Here is a 17,192-nt window from a genome sequence, read left to right as displayed (position 1 = left end):
CTTAACAGGAGCCCTCGTACAAGGTTTCTTTGACTATGCATGCACCTCTTGGTACCACAGCACCTCAAAGGCCCTTAAAACAAGGCTCCAGACCTCCCAAAACTCCTACTTGGCCTCACCCCCCGAACCCACCTCACCCCTGCCCACTTTGACAGGCTGGAATGGCTTAGGGTCCACAAGATTCGATACACCACCAAGATACCCATGTACCTGTCTAAATACTTCCTTAATGTAAACGAAGTCCACACCCACAACACCAGAGGGAGTGCAACAAACCATGTACAACCCAGTTTCGGCACAAACAAGGGACTCAATTATTTTCGCTCCTATGCCACCAAAATGTGGAACGCCCTACCAACAGTCATTAAGACATGTGAATCCCTTGACTCTTTCAAAACCGCTCTCAAAGGGCACCTACGGACGGCTGCAATTCAAAACTGGCCCCCGTAAAATCTGAAGACAAGTGTCAGTTGTACTGATTGTTGCTAGCTTTGCTGTCATGCTGTAGTGTGTCCACTAGGTGGTGTGCCTCTTCCCCCTCCTGGCTGAGAGTGAGCAGTAAATTAGTAATAACAGTATAATGAATGACACTAATAAAATTAATCATAACAACATAAATCAATATATTAGAATATAGTGAATACAAATATAATATTGTTGACATTTTGTTTCTGATTAATTGAAAATGGTGGACCCTGATGTAAACAATTAAGTCGTGTGCTTTCCATGCATGTCGTCCTCAGTTTTTGTATTGAAATGTATCCATTCTGCATACTGTGAAGTAAAACATTTCAATCAATCAATATCAATCAATCAAAGACATAGGCTATTATACACCAAATATCTCTATTCCTCTCCCCTTTCCTGATAACTAATGAGTAAAAAAGGAGTAGGCATACTCCCACTGTCCAATACATATAATAATTGTAAGTATCAATAAATTGAAGGGCTTTCGTCATATTTAATCAAATGAGAACGTTTGTGAACCAGGCAGGGGGCGTGGCTCTATTGACGTCAGTAGAACTTCCGTCCTTTCTACGGTGGCCATCTAGCCAAATCCTCGCGTAGGTAGAAAGAACCATTCCCCACTGCTCTACTGCGCCTACCAGTGGTGGTGACAAGTACTCCTACTCAAAAGTGTTATAAAGGTATCACTATATCAACATTGTTAAAAAAAGGTTTTGGCATCAAAATATACAATATTTACCAAAAGTAAAAAAAGTATTCATGCAGAATGTCACATTTTTATAAGTTTTCAAAGGGAATATTATTTTTGAGAATAGCAGAACTCCAAGCTCAGTCACAACGCGACAAATAATACTCAATATCAATAAAAAGAAAAGAATAGTAGCCTAAAGCCAAACGTTTTCAAATACTGGAGTAAAACGGAAGGTATAGTGGAGGCTGGGAGCAGAAGTGAAAGTATTGAAAAATACTGAAGTATTAAAAAGTACTAAAGTAGGCTACAATTTTCAATTTAGGCAGATTTAGCACACACTCTTAATCCAGAGCGAATTACAATAAGCAAAAACAGAAAGCATGGCAATACATCACATACATAAAAAGTAGTTATCATGAAAAATGCGTAAGCTAAGGGCGTAACAGTGGAATATCTATATAATTAAACTATATAAACTATACATATATATTACTACTATACATAAATACTAAAAAGTGCCATGACTACAGAAAATGCAAGTCTGTATAAGTCTGTATAAAATGCTATCTAAGTCTACATAAAGTTCTATCTAATGTACTAAAAAAAAAGTACCTCAAATTAAGTGACTGTGTGCAGTGTGTATACTTGAGTACAGTACTTGAGTAAATGTACTTTTACTTTCCACCACAGAGACGTGCTAATAGGCGTGTCTATAGTTCCCCTCGTCATCCCGCCCCTTCCTCTGTGAAACTACCTTTTCTCCTCTGACTGCTGATGTGTTACAAACCTCTGCCTTGAAGATAAGCTGCAAACATGTTCACGTTTGGCTCAAAACTACTCCTGGTCTTCCTCCTGGCCTTTCCCTGTGGGTTAATATCCATCGGTAAGTCATTTATTTATTATAATTATTCCAACTGTTTGTACAACAACCCTTTTTTAGACTGTGTATAAATGAGATCTAGCTTCAACTTTTTTTTGTTGCCTGGAATTTCAGCTAGAGCACGTTAACATTGACGTGGCATTAATCAAACAACCCTATAGTTTATTAAGTCAATCAACGCCCGGATCGTTGCTTTACTTAATGAACCATAGCGTTGTTTTATTAATCGGTCGATCGAGTGTATTACTTTTTACGCAGAAACGTTTGAAAACTATATGAATGCGCGTCTTCTTTGAACGTGTCGTGCAAAATGCCTCCCCAGAACGTTGACCCATATTCAATCATGCAGTCAGTAAAGCCTACTATGATTCCATTCCACGAATAATGTAGGCTACAAATGTAATGGAATTGAATTGAAAGAAATGAGCAGTAGGACAATAAAGAGTTCCAGGTGATCGCTGGAGTAACAACATAGGATGCAAGCTGCAACAACTACTGTATACACCAAGTTAACGGGACTCCGCGTCTGGGACACGTCACCATAGGGAGAGAGTCTCACGTACTAGGAGACCCAGGCCAGCTCTATCTTTACTCAGCTAAAGATTGGGCCATTCACTCTCAACCCGTCCCTGGCCATTGAACATTAAATAAAGATCTTGCCTGACTGAAAACTAAAAGGATAATGTCAAATTGACAATTATTTCCATTGTTGATTCTTTGACTAAATGGTGTATAGGCTACTGCCCCAATCTAACGACATAATATTTACAAACAAATTGTGTTGTTAAGGACTTTGGAACACTGTTCGAAAATGTGCTATATAAATAAAGTGTATTATTATTATTATTATACAGTATGCAGCCAATGTAAACACGTTGAGAATTGTGATTGATTTAAAAACAAAGTCCTCCCTTATCATGTTTAAAGGTCCTTTAGGATGGACTGTACTTTATCTGGCATAAGATCTAGAAGAAGATGAAGATTACTCTCTTGGAGTAAAGGCTATTTCTTCAAAAACAAAGCCACACTTTCATACTTTGGTACTAACACCAAAACATCTGGCCACTGTGGCCATGTGCACGGGTTGTAATATAATAATATGTTACTTCAATCAAGCTTCATGTTATGATTATTCATGGTTAGTATCACCAATAAACCATGCTGCTGTTGTAAGTTACATAAGGCAAGTTGCAGGTCTTGGTTTCAAATAAAAGTTACTTGTTGTTAATAGACTGACTGCAAGTCAGGACAAGTCGAGGCTGCATTGCTGCAACACCCGTTAATGGCATTTCGTTTCTCTAATAAATGATCATATCGTCTTCCAGTTCACTTCACATGGACGAGACTTCACCGTATTGTGTTAAACCGGAATGTCACTCAGTCTTGTTGGTCTGGGAGTCAGTTTAATGTCCTGTTGTAGAATTAATTTGTGCTTGAGGTTTATTCTCTCTCGCTCCATAATGCAATCCTTCATGAAAACACTTTGAGAAAGGTTTTGATTGATTGATTGAAATATTTATTAACAGTTTGCAGAATTACAGTACATTCCAAGCACAAACTCAATACAAAAGACTGTTAACTGTGAGTGGACGACCCGATTACACTTGTTTACAAGAGGGTCCACCATGTTCAATTCATCAAAACATTTAGAGACTTCAGACTACAAATAGACACTTCTATATATATATATAGACAAAGAACAGAACAGGAATTCATCATAAAGGAGGTAAAAAGGGAAAAGAAACATATATACAGTGAGGGGGAAAAGGGGGGGGGGAATTTGCATGTCTTAATGACTGTTGGTAGGGCGTTCCACATTTTGGTGGCATAGGAGCGAAAATAATTTAGTCCCTTGTTTGTGCCGAATCTGGGCTGTACATGGTTCCCTTTCAACCCGTTCCCATTGACCCTGCAGGCCAGGTTTCTGATCTATATCTGTTCCCATTGACCCTGCAGGCCCGGTTTCTGATCTATATCTGTTCCCATTGACCCTGCAGGCCCGGTTTCTGATCTATACCCGTTCCCATTGACCCTGCAGGCCAGGTTTCTGATCTATATCTGTTCCCATTGACCCTGCAGGCCCGGTTTCTGATCTATATCTGTTCCCATTGACCCTGCAGGCCCGGTTTCTGATCTATACCCGTTCCCATTGACCCTGCAGGCCAGGTTTCTGATCTATACTGATCTATATCTGTTCCCATTGACCCTGCAGGCCAGGTTTCTGCCGACTCGGAGTCCGCAGAGGAGGAGGAGGCTCCAGAGGAGGCTGCCGTCGATGTAGAGGAAGATGAGGTAGAGGAAGATGACGACGAAGAGGAGGAGGTCCTCGTTGAAGAAGACCAGGTGCCCCCGGGCTCGGTGAGCAGAATTATTACATAACTGCAATTAACTGACTGAGATAATCGCAATTATCTTTGTGTTGTAGTCCTTTCCACGACGTGCAAATATTTTCAAACATTTTAATACGTATTTAAGCGCTACGAGCTTGTAGATTCTGCTATTTTTGAAAAATCGAAGAACGGCTGACATAGAAACATGGCTTTTTCAGAAAACTGTCAGGATGTAGAAGAACATTTTTAGAATCTGATCTCAGGTCAGAATGGGTTATGCATATTCCGGTTGTTACTGAATGTCGTGATGCGTTCATCCATGCTGCTCATATTCCGGTTGTTACTAAATGTCGTGATGCGTTCATGCCGTTCAGGACACGGACGCCGATACGGACGAAGACGCCCTGGCGGTGGACGTGACCTCTCACCCTGAAGCCGACACCACCATCCTGTTTGTGACCGGCGAAGGTTGGTTCTCCTCCTCTTTTAGAATCACTCACCACTGCCTTGTATTAATGTTTAATAATAATAATACAGTCATAGCAAGTATTTGATCCTAGAAGAAAAATTCCCCAGGAGACATCATGTAGAGCAGTGGTTCCCAAAGTGGGGACTGGGGACCCCCAGGGGTACCTGAGGGAGTTCCAGGGGGTCCCCCCCAGCTAAATGATAGTTTGTAACCAAATGGACCCTTAGTGGTCTGTAACTCTGAGAGTTATAAAATAACACAGATTTTACGATTTAAATTGGAAGACTCAGAGATAGAAATGCCATTAAACGGGGGTCGGTCGACTAATGCATGTCAAACTGGGGGGTCCTGGAAATTAAACTAGTTGAGAATCACTGGTAGAGCCGTAAAAACATTATCTTATGGGGGTCCCTGGCATATCTCTTCAAATGGGGGTCCACGGCCTCATTAGTGTAAATTTGGGCCACTATACTGCTAGTACAGTCACAGTTCACACACAGTAAAAAATGAAATTCTTGCTGGCTCTTTTGGCATCATAATGTTGTTGTTTTCAAATGACACACAACGCCTTTCTGACTGTGTGTCCAGAATTTGGCTGAGACTACATCCATAAACACGATGAGTTATCTATGGTCTTGGTCTTTTCATTCCAGAGTTCCCTGCCAATGAGATAGTGAAGTTCATGGTGGGTTTCACCAACAAGGGGAGCCAGGACTTCTCCGTTCAGTCCCTGGAGGCGTCCTTCCGCTACCCGCAAGACTTCCAGTTCTACATCCAGAACGTAAGTGTTGTTTTTCTCGACTAAAACTAAGACGAAAAATGTTCGTCGACTACCTTTTTCCACTGACGAAAACTGAATGGAAACTAAATGAAAACTAAGCTATGATTGACTAAGACTAAATATACTGACAATTTTGTCGACAAATAAAAACTAGACTAAAATGTTAGGAAGGGACTAGTGGACAAGAGATCCAGTATAAGTCATTTTACTCTTGGTTGCATGCTGAAAATAGCAGATCTACAAGCTCACAACGCATCGCGTTGTGAGCTTGTAGATCGGCTATTTTCAGCAAGTGTAAAAACACTCATTACGACGGCATCAAGGCCCGCCAAAACACATTTTAGTCGACTAAATCACCTGTAGATTTAGTCGACTAAAATCGTATGACATTTAGTCGACTAAAACTAGACTAAACACTAGAACATTCCAGGTGACTAAAATGTGACTAAAACTAAGTGAAAACTATTCAAAGAGACAACGACTAAAACTAAAATAGAAATTTGCTGCCAAAAACAACACTGGCTCAGAGAGAGAGAGAGAGAGAGAGAGAACGCTGCTGCCAAACTATTTACGCGTCCCGTGGAGATTGATTGCACATTTTGTGTTGTGTATAACAGTGTAATTGATCATGCTGTTATGCTGACAACAAGAACAAAGATTATCTACTCTGTTTAGCATAACCGTCATATACAAACTCCTGGAAGAAGATGATTTTTTTAAGCTATTATCATTTAGCTACCACCAAATTAAACACGTTTGTTTCTATTTCATTTCACAGAGTAAAATAAATCACTTTGATTAAAATTAAGTGCATGGTCCATTTTAAAATCTTTCTTTTTTATTTGGCACAACAAATTGCTGTTGACTTTTGAAGATGACTCTAGGGGGCAGCGGTCGGTCCCCAAACCTTATGGCCTGTTACCTCCTGGCCTGTAGCGGACTCACCCCCAGCACTAAGTCTCCTTGTATTTGGCCGAAAACTATACATTTTTAAATATTATTATTGTCAAATAATCACAGAATGTCACTGCACTGAGATAGATACTGTATACTCCCACAGCTGCTCTACACATCTCCTTACAACAGTGGTTTACCGGATTTTGCCGTTTGTGCGGCAAAATAACACCATAAAACTATGTGTTCATTAATGAGCACCAGTATAATGAGTACCAGTAGGGGCGCTGTTGTGCAGAAACATAGAGAGGGATAGTGCTGCACTGTTGCCTGCTAATGAGAGAGAGAGAGAGGTGGAGGGGAGTTGCACCACTCAGTTCACACGGGTGTGATTTTACTGTGCCGTAGAAATGATGAGTTTCACATGTCTCTTCTCTGACTGAAAGATGGAGAGAACTACAACTACTCTGATCTCGTCACACAACACCGAGCTATCTATGAAATCTATGACAAGGTTTAACGTGCAACACAATGTTATACTAAATGTAGTGGGGCTCCCTGCTTCATCTCTCTCTCAGCTAATGGGTCCCTTCTTGACCTGAAAAACGTTGAAGACCCCCTGACCTATTCTATGTTTTTGTGCAGTTCACAGCGCTGCCCCTCAACATCCTGGTGCCGCCCCAGAAACAGGCCTCCTTCGAGTACTCCTTCATCCCCGCTCTGCAGATGGCCGGCCGTCCCTTCGGCCTCGTCATCCTCCTCAACTACGTCGACGGCGAGGTAAGACCGGTGGATCCAGTGGATCGATACTTAGTCATCCACAAACTACTACAAAAAACTGGTGAAACTTTGGTCAAATGTTTTTGAAAATAGCCGATCTCCAAGCTCGCGTTGCAAGGCCTTGTGAGCTTGTAGATGTGATATTTTCACAATATTTTTAAATAATTCTGTGGTAACAAACACTGGACGGAGTGATTAATAATATTTGACAACCTACCACGGAATGAACAGTGTGATTATTTTTCCCCAAGTCAAATCTACATACAGTAGTACAGACTCAAAACTGTGGAGAAATGTGTGATTTGAAGGCATTTTCTAACCAAATGATTGTTCCCCACATGCAGGGCAACACATTCCAGACCGCCATTTACAACCAGACCGTCACTATCGTTGAACTAGAAGAGGGACTGGATGGAGAAACGTAAGACGTTATTTTTATGTTACAGCCAGGCTGTCATATTTATGTTATATTCATGTTATAGCCAGGCGGTCATATTTGTCTCAGCTGGTCACGAGTCTCACATCATGTTTGGCTTATTCAGGGAAGCAAGACTAACTCTAAAAGCCCTGATAGCACAGCAGCCCCTAGAGAAACACTGGGGGTCTAAGTAGCCTTGCCGAGCCATGAGTGTCAAGCAGGGAGGCATTGGGTCCCATTTTTAGTCTTTGGTATGACCCGGCCGGGGATCGAACCCCGACCTCCCAGTTTCAGGGCGGACACTCTAACCACAAGGCCACTGAGCTGGTCACTGGGGATCTAAACCAACATTAAGTGTGTACAGGCCGGGGGTATCTGCACATTTCTAAAGTGTCAATTTAAGTACATTTTCAATATCTCTAAGATGAAAAATATAATAAAAGAAAAAGAAACCCATCACTGCATCAAAAGCAATCTCAAACATTGGCCAAAATTGTCAAATATTTGCTGAGCAAAAATGGTTGAGCATTTTTTGTATCTGTCATTTTCACAATATTTATCTGTGGAAACTAAATGTATTGCCTCAACTTTTACAATTCCAAGTCCCCAGTTCAAAGGTCATTATTTTTTAACCAATTAATGCCAACCATTTACTGTAGAGCCCTCACTCTCACTAGTGGGTCGACAATGGAAAGAACATTTTAAATTATGATCAGAAGAACGGGGGGCGTAATATTTTATAGTCATCAAAGGAGGTGCTATAATAGTGCAACGGTCATGGAAGAGTAGCGTTCAATGTTCAATATATCTTTTTCCTGATACTTTTGACGAATTCTAGAATGAAGCAAAAAATGCCAGGTTATTCAATTCACGTTCTGGAATTTCATTCTCCCTATTTAGAGCAGTAAAATAATAAATATTAGGGAGCAGACGTCACATTTACAGAAGCAAAACGTCTGTCATTTAATTTGTCACCCTTGCCTTCCTACAGAATGTTCATGTACATCTTCCTGACGGGACTGGTGGGCCTGGGGCTCTTTGCTGTGTACCAGGTTATGGAAACCAGGACGGTATGTGTTGTTTTTAATACATATCTTTATCTTTATCTGGGGCTCTTTGCTGTGTACCAGGTTATGGAAACCAGGAAGGTATGTGTTGTTTTATATTCATATCTTTATCTTTATGTGGGGCTCTTTGCCGTGTACCAGGTTATGGAAACCAGGACGGTATGTGTTGTTTTTAATACATATCTTTATCTTTATCTGGGGCTCTTTGCCGTGTACCAGGTTATGGAAACCAGGACGGTATGTGTTGTCTTTGGTTCATATCTTATCTCATGTTTGACATATCTCACATTTTTCCCCATGATGGCATGACATTATTAGACTATGCATTGTAGTTGGGAGTGGGACAGCAGGTCTTAGGTGGGTCAGATAAAAAAAATAATCAATTGTGATTAAGCAAGTCGACGATAATCCTAACCACTTAGGATAGTCTATCAAATAGTGGAGAATAGACGACCTATAAGCCCACAACACAGTCAGGTGGTGTGCTTTTAAAAGAAAATGACATTTTAGCCGATGTGTTGGCCCATTTCTGTTATTATTTTTGCTGACTTTTGAACATTGTTCTAATGTTTCCAGAGAAAGAGAGTGGCCGTGGCGGTGGAGAAGGGAACCGGCGGTGGGATACGAGATGTGGATATCAGCTGGATCCCCCAGGAGACCCTCAACGTCATGAGTCAGAGTAGGTTTCCTTTCCTCAACGTCATGAGTCAGATCATAAACATTATTTAAAAAAGTTTCCTAATTCTCCTACAGAGCGAATTGTTTCTTGCTTATATATTTGTTTGTCTTTTCCCAGTTGCAGTAGAATGCATTAGAATGAAAACCCCCCTACGGCTATATTTTCTCGCTGCTTAAAGATTCTGTGTTCTCTCCAGAGTCCCTTTGTCCTCTCTAAGTTGTTGTTTTTGCGTGAGTTGTGACTTTCATTTTTCTCTCTCAGACACACACAGAAGTAACAATTGTCTTTCTGTCTTCACAGGCAAGGCATCCCCGAAACAATCCCCGCGGAAAAGAGCCAACAGGGCGGCCGGAACAACGGACCAATAAATCAGCTATCATCCTACTTGTAAGACTTGTAAAGTCTTACTTCTTCATCCACTACAAGCAATCGGACCCCCAGTACCACCCGCACAACAACAACAGGCCCGGTACCACCCCGCACAACAACAACAGGCCCGGGATGGATCCTCTCCAGAACCGGCTTAATGTCCAGTATTCATTTCGAGGCGATACTCTGGCCTCTTCATCGCGCTCTACAGTTGTTGGTCTGTAAAACCATGGAGTCTCAGGACACTGATGGACACTGATGGTCAGAACGTGGCTATACGTTCGGATACTATTCTAGCTGGACACTAGTTACACTGACAGGATTAGCCTTTTCATGCATTTTATTTTTTTAAGTGCTTGTGCCAAGTGCGAAACATTACTAAAAGACTTGTGTATTTACTTTACATTCCGTGAATCATGTGGGGCGAAGAAAAAAACATGTGAAATATTAGACCTTCCAAAGAAAGCTGGAATTGTGTTTCCATTCCAGCCACACGACTCCTGTTTCGCCCGTAGGAGTGCTTTGAATGCAATAATGTTGAATCATAGCTTTTCTTCTGGTTTTCTTCTTCCTTGTTTTTTTTTTAATTTTTATTATTATTATTTGGTTCTGTACTATGTGCCTTGCTCTGCGATAACAAATGGACCTGAAAGGAATTCTGACTTAAAAACATGTAAAAACTCTTCTCGTGTTCGTGGATGGCCTTTCTTAAGATTAATGTCTGTGTACAGACAGCGCTGTGCCTCACTGCCTCGTCGTCAGTAAATTGCCCGACTTAAAAATGCCATGTTTGCTGCCGGTATCTCACACCCAAAATAGCCGATTGCAAAGCATCGTGAACTTGTAGATCGGCTTATTTCAACTATGTAGGCTTGTGTCGTCGTCAGTGTCATGTGAAAAATGCGTACCCATAAAGAGTAAAGCTTTCAGAAAGTTTGAGGGGAATTTTCTTTTAGAGATGTAACGGTACAATTTCTTTCCATTCCGATTTCCATAACTTACCGATCCGATACCAGGGTGTCATTTGAACAAATAGGACAGTGCGGTCCTCTAAGGAATATCTGGGTTCCTGGGGGTGGGTTACAGATAAACTTCTGAGAGAGTACTGTACACATCATGGAATTTGTTCACTCAATGTTATGGGAGTCCTTGAAATTAAAAAGGTTTGAGAACCACTGATCGAGGAATAAAGAAAATTTGATAAAAACGAATTCCATTGATAATTGTTAATGTGCAGCTACAGGTTAGTAAAATTATAAAGTGAATGAGAGTACAGTAAGTAAGTACAGTAAGAGTAAGCAGTCGTGCAACATCGACTGTAAATGAAATATCAAGTGATGAATTACGTGGTATCGGAATGACATACAGTCATACTCGCCGCTATACCAGCATTTTAATCAGTATTGGCAGATTGTTGTACTGTTATTGGTATATGGGAACAACTCTTAATTTCCTTTGCACTGATGCTTATACATTTACAACTTTCATTTCAAAGTATTTTCCAGCTTGACCTATAGTTCCAGGGTCATGTCGGCATGATGGTTCATGTTAAGCATGATGCTTAATGTTGACCCAACTATACTTCTATTCCCCTGGCCATGGTGGTGTCTTTTTAAAACCCATTAAAACCGGGAAAGCATCTGTGTCATTGTAGATTGATTAAATGTGTGCAAATCTTTGCATACAGTATACAGTATATATTATGAAAGCGAGCCTTTTTAACTCAAACCTTTGTTTCTGGGGGTCTCTGGAACAACATTTTGAGATGGGAGGTCATATCATTTGGAGGGGTCGTTGACATGAAAAGGTTTCGGATATAACAACATACGTTTTTATGAAAACTGTTGGGATTTAGAAAACATTTGTAGAGAATTGGCCTCAGGTTTTCACAGCGCCACCTGGTGGTCACCAGTTTTGGCTTTCGTTGCCAATTAGGCCATTATAAATAAAATAAAGAAAATGTCATTATATTATGCATGTCATGTGCATGTCATCACCTGCACACCAGATTAGAGGAATTTTCAAAATATGGATAAGGGAAAAAAAAAGAAAAACTCGTCTTATCGTCCATGGCAATCAGTGCATAATTGGATTCAACTCGTCTTGTCATAATTATAGCCATATTTATACTGTCAGATTTCATGACATAATCTTGGTTAAAAAACACACACACAAATATATATATATATATATATATATATATATATATATATATATATATATATATATATATATATATATTCCAAAAGGAATAAAAGGCTGCAGAAAGGGAGACATGTCCAATTAGTCGTGCCTTCCTTGGGAAAGGCTGATGTACCACCGGTATGTGTTCCATCCTGACAGCTGTCTGGTCGTTAGGAGCTACACTATGTTAGACGTGCACGTTTTGACCTTACAACAACTGTCTCGGTGTGTTGGAGCATATTGCACAGCCTAGCATGGAAAGCCATTACATATGACAGTTACACAAACTGTCTAAGGTCTAAAAGTCTTTCTTAATTGGAACGCGTTTTTTCAGTTCATTAAGATGAAAGTATAGGCTGATATTATTTTGTCATCCTCCAAAGAGCAGCATGGATGGCAGGAGTAGATCTGTATAATACTGTCCCATTCTTATGAGTACATGTCCCTTTATTTTATTTTTGAGTGGTGCAACCACTCCCTTATGGAGCTATGTGTGTGTGTGTGTGTGGGTGGCTGGCTGGCTGGGTGTGTCTGAGCACGAAAACAGCATGGTTGTTTTTCACCACCTGTGCGCAAACCTAAGAGGCTGCTAACACACACACAAACCCACACGCACATTTTAACTGTATATATGGTGATTTCATGGGTGTGCCAGCACAGTACAGTCACAGTACAGTAGAGGGTACAGTAGAGGGACCCCCACACGGAAACTCTGTAATTTCTCAACCGTCACAGAGTTGCACTATACTCACTTCACACAGGTGTGATTTTTTTTAAATTATATATAAAAAGAAAATCAACCTTTTATGAATTAAAAACTAATTCAATGTCATGAATAAATTAGAACATTTTTTTTTTTTAATCCATAAATTAGAAAACAAATGCTTAAGAAGTCGAGAAAATAGCCGATTCACACGCTCACAACAGTATATAATAAGGCGTTGTTTGTTGTGACCATAATATAGATCTGCTATTTTCACTATAGGTTATAATTGGGTCACATCACATTTTCTCAACGTGTACGTATCGTATGGGACTCGAACCATGCAGTAATCAAATGAATGAACTGAATGAACCATATGCAGTAATGAATGAATCTAATATCCAGCGATAAATATACACCGTACGTGTGCTCATGCGCGTCGCAGCCAGCAGGGGGAGGTGAGACAACCGTCCGGTTGGAAGGGGGGGGACTGTGTGTGTGTGTGTGTGTGTGTGACTGTGTGTGTGTGTGTGTGTGTGTGTGTGTGTGTTGGGGGGGGGCAGGACCGCAGCGCAGGTACCAACAGCAAACCGTTACATTATACAGTCACGATAGACGCTGCACTCACACCGATATAAATTTAAGTGTTAAAGACGTTGCACGCGGACTTGCAGTCAATGTTTTCCCGTATTTCCATTAGTAGGCTAATAGTATAGATCTAATACTTAGACTATTCTTCTTCGTGTTATTATTAGTCTATATTCCTACTATTATTACTAGCGCTTTAAATCCGTGGACTACTTGGTCAGATCCCATCCGTAGATACTCAGATGGCTCGTGGTGATATGATTACTGCTGCCCCGCGCTTGGATTGAAATGCTGTGGACATGGGATTTATGTCGACGAAAATACAAAGACTTTTATTTGCGTTTGCCATAGGTAAGACAATTAAGAATATATATAAGACATCTTCTTCACATCGTAAATTGTTCATTGTTGTATTTGGCTTAGATGTGTGTGTATAGTGTAGGATCGGGGTGTGTGTGCGCGTGCAGCAGGCTATACCTATATATTTATTTTTCTCTTTCTGTATAGATATACATAAACATATAAGGCTATAGGCTATTTTATCGGACTGTACAATTATTACCACCAATCTCCAGCAGCCTATATATATTATACTATGATTAACCTATGTTGTTTAATGCACTATACAGTATGTTATGTCAGGCATTGCCATCGCCAGCAGCAGCAAACACACCCCTTAGTGTTAGATAGCCTATGTCTAAAAATAGCACCTACTATTTGCAGGATATGGTGTGAATGCATGCAGGTTTATATAAAAAAAACACTAATATTCAAATGAAGACTATACTAGCCAGACATTGTTAAAATATCATATTCTCAATTAATCAAAAATAGCCTACAATATTTAATAGCAGATCCAATTGAATACAATACCTATACCTGGCTGCAAAGTGAAAAAGAGATCTTCAAAATTAAGATATAATAATAATCAAATTCAGTCATGATTGTTTCGTCCTAATTAATCTAAACAGCTACAGCATATCCCATCACATGTATATATATATATATATACACACACACACACACACACACACACACACACACACACACACACACACACACTACATAGTAAAATATCTAAACATATCTATCAGAGCCACATTAAAGCTATTAACTCATTTTAATTAATAAAACATTGTTTTGGTTATTTACACCATGTGGTTCCCAAAGTGGGGTCCGGGGACCCCCAGGGGTCCCTGAGGGAGTTCGAGGGGGTCCCCCCAGCTAAATGATAGTTTGGAACCTTATGGGTCTGTAACTCTGAGAGTGTACAAATGGAACGCTCACTCAGGTTCGGTCTCTATCCTTTTATTACTCTATGGTACCTCCCCATGTGCAGCCCCGCCCCCAGGGTTCTGTCTTGGAAGAGAGCAGTAGGTAGCCTATAGGAGGACGTTTAAGTTTAGGTAGCCTAGGAAATGATTACCAGTGGTGGAAGTACTCACAGTTTTAACTTAGCCCAAATGTGCCCAAATTTGATGATGCCGTTTTAGCCCAAGGAGTGTTTTTCTAAAACGAACGCGTGGAATGGATTCAGGATCATGAAAACACCTTAGTTTGACACGTCACATCGTCACATGCTACTCAGAGTAATCTAGTAAGAGAGTAATGACACTCCCGTTGACTCTCATTGTAACAATGGAATGCAGGAAGTGCTCATTCTGTCTCAATGGGATAGTTCCAGCCATAGGAGCAATGTTTGGAACTATCGCCCATAGGTACCCGCTTTGCGGCAAGATCAAAGCGTGTCACCACTCTCTTACTAGATTACGACATTTAGAAAATGTGGCCTTATATAGGTTGTTAATAATGGTTGCCAGATGGAATTGGCCGATGTGGCGCCCCCGAAGGCCTCCGGTTCGGGCACCCCTATAGCTAAATCGTTAGAGCATGCCCTGGGCTACATCTCTGCAAAATATGGCACTTTTAGACGTATTAGTGGCGCGAAATATCCCTATATATGCTCCTCAACTATTATGCAGTTATAGCTGCAGCGTCAAGCTGCGCTTAATTTGACACCGCAGCAATGATTGCGCCCCCGAGCAGCGCAAGCGGATTTGTCTATACGATTCCACAGAGGAGGGGTTCCCATTACTGATGCAGCTTTACACCTCAGTAGCACTGATTAGCTACACCTGGCCTACAGTTCACTGCTCCATGGATTCAGGTTATAAGGTCAAGAAAGAGCCAATTAGGAAATGACAAAAGTCTCCATCTGACGGCAGGTGGACCTCCCCAGATAACGATGTACAGTATATGTCCTGTAGTGAGCATGGAATGTCACGCCAGGTGAAGGGCAAACATGTTTGATGCCAGGGAAAGTAAGCCTATACAGCAGGGGTGCCCAAAATGTAGATAGCAATCTACCAGTAGATGACAATGGCTGTGCAGGCATAGATCACATGACATGCCCCTAAAGAATATTTAATCTAAAAACAATTTTTGGCATCTGCCACTTGAATTAAGTTGACTTGATCGATTGACTGACATAAAAAAGGGCCCATTTCAGTTCAAACCCACAATGCAATACTTTTGTTTTCAAGAGTATTGCTGCGCACAAATGTCGGTAGATTAAAAATGAAATACAAAAAATCTCTACCTATTCCATTTCTCCCCTTTCCCGTTCCAAGTGCATATGATGTGTCGTAAATATAATGCCAGCGCTGCGCTATTCCAAAGCCATTTTCAGCAATGGTATTATAATGTTTTCATTGGGTAGATCTTGTCATTTTGAAAGTAGCTCTCATGTCAAAAAAGTGTGGGCACCCCTGCTATACAGTATAGGTAGCCAACTACCAATATATGTAAAGTATATGCCTAAGTCCCTCCCTAAAGGACCACGGTTAGGACAGATATATTGATAGTGATATAGTAGGCCTACTTTATTGTCAGTTCACACTGAAATGTGTCTCGCGACCCAGCAGCCAAGTATACAGAACACATGTACACACATAAGACAATTTACATACATAAAGACATGAAGACAAGAGCACAGAGTACAACTCCTGATTAAAATGGACTAATTTTGACTAAAATTGGCTTTGAAAGTTCCCGTGAGACGTTTCAAAAGGATCATCTTTGATGTACAGTCCAACACCTGCACATGTTTGGATATGTACTAGCCTATATATAGTATGTTCAAGCCTATATATTTATTATATCGGTTCAGATCGTGTAGATTGTGTATATGGTGCATTTTGCCCTGCTACTAAAACGTAGGACAGGTGACTTGTTGTATTTATGCATAGGTACTAGTTTAAGGTGTATTATAATGTTGTATTTGCTGGTTTAAAAATGTGGTATTGAAGTGTAATTTTATTTCTGCCTCTTGGCCAGTTCCCACTTGTAAAAGAGACGCAGTCTCAATGTGATTTTACTGGTTAAATAAAGGCAAAAATAAATAAAAATTAAAGCCTCAAAGTCGACTGGTGGACAAATTAAGGGCCTCTTTAGTCTGATGACTTTGTCCAGATGACATGGACAAGTCTATGTATGCTGGAAAGATGACTGATAATTAATAGAAACCCAATGTCATGGTAAACGACAGTGAGACCATCTGGATCACAGCGCTATAGCTGCGCCTGTAGATTTAACCTTTCTGCGTACAGCAGAAACAAAGCCATGCTTTATTATTAAAACCGGGAAAGCATCTGTGTCATTTTAGCTATTATACTGTATACTGTATATAGCTACGTTTTTCAGAAAACTCTTTGGATTTAGATCAGTTGTTCTCAAAGATTACGTGTGCCGTGCTGCGTGCTTGTACATCTGCTATTTTTGAATGATTTTAGTTGATATTTTTCTTTACACAAATCTTCTCTTATGGGGGTCCGCCCTGCCCCAGCTGGCACAAAACATGTTCAGATGGGGGGGTCCCTTGGCAAATACATG

At 40.5% G+C, this 17,192-nt stretch overlaps 1 protein-coding gene across 1 annotated transcript; it reads left to right on the top strand.

The window, feature by feature from the left end:
* The first annotated feature begins 1,909 nt into the window (after window positions 1-1,909).
* Window positions 1,910-10,509, top strand: LOC308329415 (translocon-associated protein subunit alpha-like). Its single transcript, XM_080783699.1, has 9 exons — window positions 1,910-2,042; window positions 4,252-4,397; window positions 4,744-4,837; window positions 5,492-5,619; window positions 7,159-7,293; window positions 7,638-7,714; window positions 8,703-8,781; window positions 9,355-9,457; window positions 9,758-10,509. Exons 1-9 carry the CDS (start codon window positions 1,973-1,975, stop codon window positions 9,823-9,825), a joined length of 900 nt encoding a protein of 299 aa, XP_080639825.1. The 5' UTR covers window positions 1,910-1,972; the 3' UTR covers window positions 9,826-10,509.
* Window positions 10,510-17,192: the final 6,683 nt, after the last annotated feature.

The sequence above is a fragment of the Protomyctophum bolini genome (assembly GCF_963924005.1).
Source record: "Protomyctophum bolini genome assembly, chromosome: 2".
Taxonomy (NCBI): domain Eukaryota; kingdom Metazoa; phylum Chordata; class Actinopteri; order Myctophiformes; family Myctophidae; genus Protomyctophum; species Protomyctophum bolini.
This window is presented reverse-complemented; position numbering and strand designations above follow the sequence as displayed.

What these genes read in the sequence shown, in the direction of transcription:
- LOC308329415 (XM_080783699.1), top strand. Translation starts at nt 1,973, where the DNA reads ATGTTCACGTTTGGCTCAAAACTACTCCTGGTCTTCCTCCTGGCCTTT. An exon ending in CTGTGGGTTAATATCCATCG is followed by an intron (nt 2,043 to 4,251) that starts GTAAGTCATTTA and finishes TTGACCCTGCAG; the next exon opens with GCCAGGTTTCTGCCGACTCG. An exon ending in TCAACTACGTCGACGGCGAG is followed by an intron (nt 7,294 to 7,637) that starts GTAAGACCGGTG and finishes CCCCACATGCAG; the next exon opens with GGCAACACATTCCAGACCGC.